Source organism: Schizosaccharomyces japonicus (genome assembly GCF_000149845.2).
Source record: "Schizosaccharomyces japonicus yFS275 unplaced genomic scaffold supercont5.13, whole genome shotgun sequence".
NCBI classification, from domain to species: Eukaryota; Fungi; Ascomycota; class Schizosaccharomycetes; order Schizosaccharomycetales; family Schizosaccharomycetaceae; genus Schizosaccharomyces; species Schizosaccharomyces japonicus.
Window position 1 is genome coordinate 248 of NW_011627872.1, and position 10186 is coordinate 10433.

The 10186-nt window shown below is 44.9% G+C and overlaps 1 protein-coding gene across 1 annotated transcript; it reads right to left on the reverse strand.

Annotated features, from left to right (window-relative positions):
- Window positions 1-1197: 1197 nt before the first annotated feature.
- SJAG_06640 (hypothetical protein) lies at window positions 1198-1632 on the reverse strand (the record flags this gene model as incomplete). Its single annotated transcript, XM_011050780.1, has 1 exon — window positions 1198-1632. The coding sequence occupies one exon, from the start codon at window positions 1630-1632 to the stop codon at window positions 1198-1200; it is 435 nt and encodes a 144-aa protein (XP_011049082.1).
- Between the last annotated feature and the right edge of the window lie 8554 nt (window positions 1633-10186).

Sequence of the window (10186 nt, forward strand, 5' to 3'; positions counted from 1 at the left end):
TCAGACAAGAATCAACGGAGGGCCCTTCCGTCAAAACTCATCCTCACCTCGGTTCCACGACTCGCCTGCCTTCGACTTCAGTCGGTAATCAGCAAAACCTAAAAGAAAGTGAGTAAGGAACAACAACAACGCCACCCAAAGAAGAAAACTCACAAAAACGAACAAAAAAAAAATTTTCAAAGTTTCGGGCAAAGTTGAGGGCCTCGAAACGAGCATCGGAAAAACATTGGAATGGCTCGTTACCGACAACAAATCCAGCCTTTTATGCGATATTTTTCCGACAGTCACGGAAAACCGGTCCCAATAACCTTATACCCTACCCCAGGGTATTAGCAGAAACCCCTCAAAACCCCTACGAGCAAAACCTAAAAACCTAAGACTTAGCGAGTGCGATCGGATTACGTTAATTTTATCGCTACAACACACTATTTCAGTCTCAACGCAATTTCTGAGCTATCTCTCCCAAAACCCCACAAAACGGCATTTTTACACATCACGTGTATAACCCTATTCTTAAAGCCCGGGAGAGTGTGACGTCCGCAGCGCTACGACAATAGCGAGCGACCAATGCGACTTAAGTAATCGCAAAACTTCGGAATGCAATTGTGGTCGCTACAAAGGTCATACGAGGATCGCGTGACCTTATCTGCAGTCGCCCGATCACGGGCTATGTGACTGCATAATCACGTCACGCTTAGTCAGCGGACTAAGCCCGCTTCCTAGTTTTCTCCTATATAAACCTTAGTGTTAGCTCCCAAATAACCATCACTTGTTTTACAGAACATTCTTCGCTCGACCTTACAATACGTGCTAGTTGTTTCTTCGCATTCAGACTAGCGAAAAGATTCATCGCACTAGCGGAGACCGCTTGGTCGATAGTAAGAGCCATTATGTTAGGTAGGCTGTTGACTTCTTGATAATGGTTCATACCCTCCAGGGTGTGGCAGTACTGAAGACCTATTTTTTGTGCCCGCCTTATCATATCACGGCGAAGTGAGAGCAGTGGCTCTACCAAGACTGTAACCATGTTTGCATTTTCTTTTGCCTCAAGAAAGGCGGGTATCAGGAATAATAGAGACTTGCCAGAACCAGTCGGCTGGATGCAGAGTAAGTTTGACTTTCGCATGTATGCGAGTGAGCAGATATGTGCTTGTTCAGGTGATCGAAAAGCAGCTTTTGGTTGCTGCAATACTTGTCTCAGGCCCTGCAAGCATTGAATGACAACCGGGGCGGGAGCAGAGATTGGTGTCGTACGGAAGGAAAGCCGGTAAGACATGGGCTTACTAGTAGTGACACACTGTCTGTCTTCATAACGCAAAGCAGAAGACGTTGTAGGATGCTTCTCCTCTTTGTGTGAGACTTGAGAGCAAGGGCAATTACTCTACTATCCTCCTCAGAGTTACTACTAGGAGCATTAAGCTCCAAGCTTACGTCAATCTCTAGTAAGTCTTGCCAAAGCTTAGAGACGACTAAGGACTGCGTTAACAGATTGGAGGATCCGACTCCAGGCATTTCATCTGTTCTTCCGTAGACTATTGTTGCAGTCCTTCTTGTGTGTCCAGCTTGTAAGTCGAAAGCTGTGTTTTCATCGTCATACGCGGTCCCGTGCAAAAACCGTTCCTTAAGGTACATAGCTATATCATGATATGTAGACAATGTTATGATACGCTAAGGGACTTAGACGTATCAAACGAAAGTGGAAGTTTTAAGAACTTATACACTAGGAAATAGGAGAATAGAACTTGTCATATTAGTAGTTCCTATTCTAATATTTATATAATTATTGTTACTATTATTAGCAACAATGTGACTGCTCATTTCCCTTTAGAAAGTGTGACGTCGGCAACGCTACGGCCAATAGCGAGTGAGCAAAGTCGGAAAACGCCGACATTAAGTAACCGCCGAAATTTGCGGAGCAATTGTGGTCGCTACAAAGGTCATACGAGGATCGCGTATTCTTATTTGCAGTCGCGTAATTACGGGCTACATGAATACAATACTTAGAGTATACTTAGTCAGCGGAATAGGCCCCCTCACTCGTTTTTCTCTACTTAAACCTAAGCCCAATAACCATCATTATTTTCCAGAACATTCCTAGCTCGAACTTACAGAAAAGTTATGACATAACTGTAAGAGCTGCATGTCGAGAAGAAATACGGCCGCGAAGCAAGAATTGCAATTCGGGAAACGTTTTGTCCTAAGAACAAGATTCCACATAGTGTGAAAATAATGAAGTATTTCAGAAATGCATACAAAAGCATGCAAAGACACGTGTGCAGTATACAAGAGTCGAGATGCAGGATCAACAGAAACAGGATAGTAGTGCTCAGTGGTGCTCAGTAGCACTGGCTAGTACGGGCTATGGCCAGTAGCATAGCATAGCAGTAGCATAGCAGTGTCGCGCCTAAAGGGTTGTAGGCGCGGTACCGGGGTTATAGGGTTTTAGTCTTGGGCAACGAAAACAAAGAATAATCGATATCTCGACAACCAGACCAGCTACAGCCTTCGTTTCTGTTCCATAAATCATGCACGAGGCCATTGCACCTTGTGTGCTGAGTATGGCTGGTGTAAGCTGGCAGGGGAAGAAATAATTAATTATCATAAATGTGAACACAGCCAAGAATTATTATTAATATTATTATAATTACACAAAATAATACAAAATAATACAAAATAACTACGCCTAATACAAAATAACTACGCCTAGCAGAATGCGAATAAATTACGAAAAAAACAAAGAAAACAACCACAAAGCAATAGGCATAGGCATTGGCGTTGTATTGGCGTTCTGTGTGCTATTCTCTGTCCGGATGACCTGACGATCGCTAGCCCTCACTTAGTTATATTGTGAGCGACCGCAACGTCGCTAAACTACGAACAGAGGGCTGTACGACAGCCCGGAGCCTCGCTAGATTAGTTATGGAATAAAATCTTATTCTAGCTAATAATAAACCCTAGACTTGATGTAGGCACTGGCCACTGACAGTTAGTTAGTTGAACAACAAAATCAGTTATTCTAGTTAGTAACAATTATTGTCGCAACCCAGAAGGCGCGGTACTGTAGTCTTGTCTGAGTACCGCGCCAGTATCCACTAGAGCCCCTAGAGCCCCCACACATACGTAGCAGTGTGTTACTCTCAGCTACGGGTACCGCGCCACTACCCACCTGGGCCCCCGCAAAGCTATTCGCCATAGATTGTTACGAGTCTTAGTCCTAGGGTACCTCGCCACTGCCCACACAGTGCCCCCACAGAGGTTTAGTCGTAGTCTTAGTCTTAGTTCTAGTCCTAGAATAACAACAAACGAGGCGACAGAGCGATGCAAACAGCTGAGCGAAACAACTTCGTTTTCCTGCGAGATGGACAGACAACAACCCGTCGTCAGAGAAGTTGCAAATAAAAAGGAATGAGATTCTCGGCTGGATCCTCGGGTGAAGGGGAGGTGGGCAGGCAAGCAGGCGAGTAAATGCCACAGAAAACAGAGAAAGCAGGCCAATTGATGGAAAACACACATGACGCATGCACAGTAGGGCAACAGGAAATAAACAAAGTAAAAACAGAAGCGAAACTGCAGCATTCGTAAAAGCCGACAACGAATTTCAACGTAAGGCACATACTGCGTATACCCTAAGACTTACCTTAGCTCCCCGAGTCAAAGAACAGCCTACGAGTATTTCACGCAATGCAAAACAAAACAGAAAGCAAAGTGGGTAATTGGATTGTATGCGATACCGAGGGAGTTCCGAAACAGTAAAAGACACTGTTTTGTATGGGCTTTTGTGAAAAAAACCATAAGCAGTTTTCTGGGCGATTAAGTAATCGCAATTCTCGCCTAAGACAAAATACAGCACTGCCAACGGTTGAGAAGGCTCGCGAAGGCACGCGCTTGCAAATTAATTTACAGGCGTATCAAGCTAGCGATTCGGACGATTCATTTGTTGCGCCTAAGTACGGCCTGCGTGTAAGACGATGTAGCCATGCGACGTTTGATATAAGGATCTGCTTCGTAATTGTGTGTACAATGAATGGAGTGGAAGTTTAACACCGGCTTCTTGACGGAGTTACAGCGCTTCAAACATTTTCATTCGATTACGAAAGCGGGGTCTCGAGTATAGCATTGGTAGCGCACCTACAGGGCTGTAGGCGCGGTACCCAGTCCAAGGCATAACCCTACGCAAGTAGTAAGGAACACGGCAAGACAAAACAACAAGTATATAGGCATGTAGAATAGAACAACAGAAGAGTTTTGAAAGAAGAGACAGATGGTTTTATATATACTTTCGTAAAAGACAATTGAATTACTATACTAACTAATGGCTATGGCTTGTACCAAGGCATGTGCTATAACGCTGTATATGGGATATGCAGTGCAACCAGCACATACAACGTATACAATGTATGCAACGTATGCAAGACGCTGCTATACTACAAAAAGAGAACTAGGTTAGTGTGAAAGGTTACCATTTCTGTCTTTGGGAAAAGGCGTGCTGTTCTTGGGATACGGTTTGGTGAATGGTTAGTTAGTTTGTTAGTTTGTGTGTAATCTTAGTTTGTTAGTTTGTGTGTAATCTCAACAATGACAGCTCAAGCGAACAAAACAGTAACGAACAAGACAACTAGCAGACTCGCGAAAATGTTTATTGCTACGGAGAAACAAACACACAGAAAGGAAGGACACGACGAAGGCAAAGGTGGAATGCAAGGTTGTGAACGATACAGCATTCGCGACACGTGTGCAGTATACAAGAGTCGAGATGCAGGATCAACAGAAACAGGATAGTAGTGCTCAGTGGTGCAGGATAGTAGTGCTCAGTGGTGCTCAGTAGCACTGGCTAGTACGGGCTATGGCCAGTAGCATAGCATAGCAGTAGCATAGCAGTGTCGCGCCTAAAGGGTTGTAGGCGCGGTACCGGGGTTATAGGGTTTTAGTCTTGGGCAACGAAAACAAAGAATAATCGATATCTCGACAACCAGACCAGCTACAGCCTTCGTTTCTGTTCCATAAATCATGCACGAGGCCATTGCACCTTGTGTGCTGAGTATGGCTGGTGTAAGCTGGCAGGGGAAGAAATAATTAATTATCATAAATGTGAACACAGCCAAGAATTATTATTAATATTATTATTAATATTATTATTAATATTATTATAATTATACAAAATAATACAAAATAATACAAAATAACTACGCCTATAAATTACGAAAAAAACAAAGAAAACAACCACAAAGCAATAGGCATAGGCATTGGCGTTGTATTGGCGTTCTGTGTGCTATTCTCTGTCCGGATGACCTGACGATCGCTAGCCCTCACTTAGTTATATTGTGAGCGACCGCAACGTCGCTAAACTACGAACAGAGGGCTGTACGACAGCCCGGAGCCTCGCTAGATTAGTATGGAATAAATCTTATTCTAGCTAATATAAACCCTAGACTTGATGTAGGCACTGGCCACTGACAGTTAGTTAGTTGAACACAAAATCAGTTATTCTAGTTAGTAACAATTATTGTCGCAACCCAGAAGGCGCGGTACTGTAGTCTTGTCTGAGTACCGCGCCAGTATCCACTAGAGCCCCTAGAGCCCCACACATACGTAGCAGTGTGTTACTCTCAGCTACGGGTACCGCGCCACTACCCACCTGGGCCCCCGCAAGCTATTCGCCATAGATTGTTACGAGTCTTAGTCCTAGGGTACCTCGCCACTGCCCACACAGTGCCCCCACAGAGGTTTAGTCGTAGTCTTAGTCTTAGTTCTAGTCCTAGAATAACAACAAACGAGGCGACAGAGCGATGCAAACAGCTGAGCGAAACAACTTTCGTTTCCTGCGAGATGGACAGACAACAACCCGTCGTCAGAGAAGTTGCAAATAAAAAGGAATGAGATTCTCGGCTGGATCCTCGGGTGAAGGGGAGGGTGGGCAGGCAAGCAGGCGAGTAAATGCCACAGAAAAACAGAGAAAGCAGGCCAATTGATGGAAAAACAACACATGACGCATGCACAGTAGGGCAACAGGAAATAAACAAAGTAAAAAACAGAAGCGAAACTGCAGCATTCGTAAAAGCCGACAACGAATTTCAACGTAAGGCACATACTGCGTATACCCTAAGACTTACCTTAGCTCCCCGAGTCAAAGAAACAGCCTACGAGTATTTCACGCAATGCAAAACAAAACAGAAAGCAAAGTGGGTAATTGGATTGTATGCGATACCGAGGGAGTTCCGAAACAGTAAAAGACACTGTTTTGTATGGGCTTTTGTGAAAAAAACCATAAGCAGTTTTCTGGGCGATTAAGTAATCGCAATTCTCGCCTAAGACAAAATACAGCACTGCCAACGGTTGAGAAGGCTCGCGAAGGCACGCGCTTGCAAATTAATTTACAGGCGTATCAAGCTAGCGATTCGGACGATTCATTTGTGCGCCTAAGTACGGCCTGCGTGTAAGACGATGTAGCCATGCGACGTTTGATATAAGGATCTGCTTCGTAATTGTGTGTACAATGAATGGAGTGGAAGTTTAACACCGGCTTCTTGACGGAGTTACAGCGCTTCAAACATTTTCATTCGATTACGAAAGCGGGGTCTCGAGTATAGCATTGGTAGCGCACCTACAGGGCTGTAGGCGCGGTACCCAGTCCAAGGCATAACCCTACGCAAGTAGTAAGGAACACGGCAAGACAAAACAACAAGTATATAGGCATGTAGAATAGAACAACAGAAGAGTTTTGAAAGAAGAGACAGATGGTTTTATATATACTTTCGTAAAAGACAATTGAATTACTATACTAACTAATGGCTATGGCTTGTACCAAGGCATGTGCTATAACGCTGTATATGGGATATGCAGTGCAACCAGCACATACAACGTATACAATGTATGCAACGTATGCAAGACGCTGCTATACTACAAAAGAGAACTAGGTTAGTGTGAAAGGTTACCATTTCTGTCTTTGGGAAAAGGCGTGCTGTTCTTGGGATACGGTTTGGTGAATGGTTAGTTAGTTTGTTAGTTTGTGTGTAATCTCAACAATGACAGCTCAAGCGAACAAAACAGTAACGAACAAGACAACATAGGGAGTGTACTGCGGAGTGCAACGTAGCAGACTCGCGAAAATGTTATTGCTACGGAGAAACAAAACACACAGAAAGGAAGGACACGACGAAGGCAAAGGTGGAATGCAAGGTTGTGAACGATACAGCATTCGCGACACGTGTGCAGTATACAAGAGTCGAGATGCAGGATCAACAGAAACAGGATAGTAGTGCTCAGTGGTGCTCAGTAGCACTGGCTATACGGGCTATGGCCAGTAGCATAGCATAGCAGTAGCATAGCAGTGTCGCGCCTAAAGGGTTGTAGGCGCGGTACCGGGGTTATAGGGTTTTAGCTTGGGCAACGAAACAAAGAATAATCGATATCTCGACAACCAGACCAGCTACAGCCTTCGTTTCTGTTCCATAAATCATGCACGAGGCCATTGCACCTTGTGTGCTGAGTATGGCTGGTGTAAGCTGGCAGGGAAGAAATAATTAATTATCATAAATGTGAACACAGCCAAGAATTATTATTAATATTATTATTAATATTATTATTAATACAAAATAATACAAAATAACTACGCCTAATACAAAATAACTACGCCTAGCAGAATGCGAATAAATTACGAAAAAAACAAAGAAAACAACCACAAAGCAATAGGCATAGGCATTGGCGTTGTATTGGCGTTCTGTGTGCTATTCTCTGTCCGGATGACCTGACGATCGCTAGCCCTCACTTAGTTATATTGTGAGCGACCGCAACGTCGCTAAACTACGAACAGAGGGCTGTACGACAGCCCGGAGCCTCGCTAGATTAGTTATGGAATAAATCTTATTCTAGCTAATAATAAACCCTAGACTTGATGTAGGCACTGGCCACTGACAGTTAGTTAGTTGAACAACAAAATCAGTTATTCTAGTTAGTAACAATTATTGTCGCAACCCAGAAGGCGCGGTACTGTAGTCTTGTCTGAGTACCGCGCCAGTATCCACTAGAGCCCCTAGAGCCCCCACACATACGTAGCAGTGTGTTACTCTCAGCTACGGGTACCGCGCCACTACCCACCTGGGCCCCCGCAAAGCTATTCGCCATAGATTGTTACGAGTCTTAGTCCTAGGGTACCTCGCCACTGCCCACACAGTGCCCCCCACAGAGGTTTAGTCGTAGTCTTAGTCTTAGTTCTAGTCCTAGAATAACAACAAACGAGGCGACAGAGCGATGCAAACAGCTGAGCGAAACAACTTTCGTTTCCTGCGAGATGGACAGACAACAACCCGTCGTCAGAGAAGTTGCAAATAAAAAGGAATGAGATTCTCGGCTGGATCCTCGGGTGAAGGGGAGGGTGGGCAGGCAAGCAGGCGAGTAAATGCCACAGAAAAACAGAGAAAGCAGGCCAATTGATGGAAAACAACACATGACGCATGCACAGTAGGGCAACAGGAAATAAACAAAGTAAAAACAGAAGCGAAACTGCAGCATTCGTAAAAGCCGACAACGAATTTCAACGTAAGGCACATACTGCGTATACCCTAAGACTTACCTTAGCTCCCCGAGTCAAAGAACAGCCTACGAGTATTTCACGCAATGCAAAACAAACAGAAAGCAAAGTGGGTAATTGGATTGTATGCGATACCGAGGGAGTTCCGAAACAGTAAAAGACACTGTTTTGTATGGGCTTTTGTGAAAAAACCATAAGCAGTTTTCTGGGCGATTAAGTAATCGCAATTCTCGCCTAAGCAAAATACAGCACTGCCAACGGTTGAGAAGGCTCGCGAAGGCACGCGCTTGCAAATTAATTACAGGCGTATCAAGCTAGCGATTCGGACGATTCATTGTTGCGCCTAAGTACGGCCTGCGTGTAAGACGATGTAGCCATGCGACGTTTGATATAAGGATCTGCTTCGTAATTGTGTGTACAATGAATGGAGTGGAAGTTTAACACCGGCTTCTTGACGGAGTTACAGCGCTTCAAACATTTTCATTCGATTACGAAAGCGGGGTCTCGAGTATAGCATTGGTAGCGCACCTACAGGGCTGTAGGCGCGGTACCCAGTCCAAGGCATAACCCTAGCAAGTAGTAAGGAACACGTTGGTGCTCAAGTTGAATATGAGATGAAATTGATGATTATTAGTCGTGGAACTTGTCCACTATTTTTTATATATACTTTCGTAAAAGACAATTGAATTACTATACTAACTAATGGCTATGGCTTGTACCAAGGCATGTGCTATAACGCTGTATATGGGATATGCAGTGCAACCAGCACATACAATATAACGGAGTCACCAACAGTCCGGTTGGTGCTCAAGTTGATAATGTGATTAATTGATGATTATTAGTTGTGGAACTTGTCCACTATTTATGCTATTCTGCTCGTGATCACTCTTGCCTCGGAAGAGTTTAATCACCGTAGATACCGTAGCGTGCGGGGTTAACAGGCCATACTGATAAGGTATACACTAGACTAAGCCATGGTCCATGACACGTGCTGTAAGCTCCTTTGGTGATCCGTTGATTTCTGTTGGCGAAGGCTCGTCCGAGGGGGTAGGAGAGATGACTTGATCCTGTGGCTTAGTTGCCTGAGTCGTGGTAGGAGAGGCTTTGATTTCCTTGTGTGATGGTTCCTTGGGCAACGGAGCGGAGAACAGATGATCGAATCCTGGTAGCGGAGGTGTCCGGCGTCGAAGTTCCGTTATGGTTGGTTTCTCTTCTCGTCGCGCCACAGAATAAAGGACAAGTTTAATCAGATTACTATCTGCAGTATTCTGATTAGCAGCCTTTGCTGCGGGGCAATTGGCGCACTGGCAGCCATGGCCTTGAGCAGGTGCTTGAACAGCAGCTGGAGGCGCTACTTGCGCAGCTGCGACCTTAGGCTTGTCGCCACGGAAACGTGTACAAGCACTGGCGAAGTGGCCAGGTCGGCGACAGCGGAAACAGCGGCCTTCTCGCTTGAGGCGCTCGCGTTCCTGATCCGTAAGTTTACGGATACGAACTGAATCAACCATCATCGGATCGGATGCTGGTTGGGGCGGAGCAGGGGCGAAGCCAGCGGCTGACATTCCAGACCGTTGTAGAATGTCGCTAAAAAGTCCGGGAAGAGCAGAGTCCACGTTTTCCACGATCTTGGCAGCGTCCTCAAAGTGGCCAGGGTTGAGC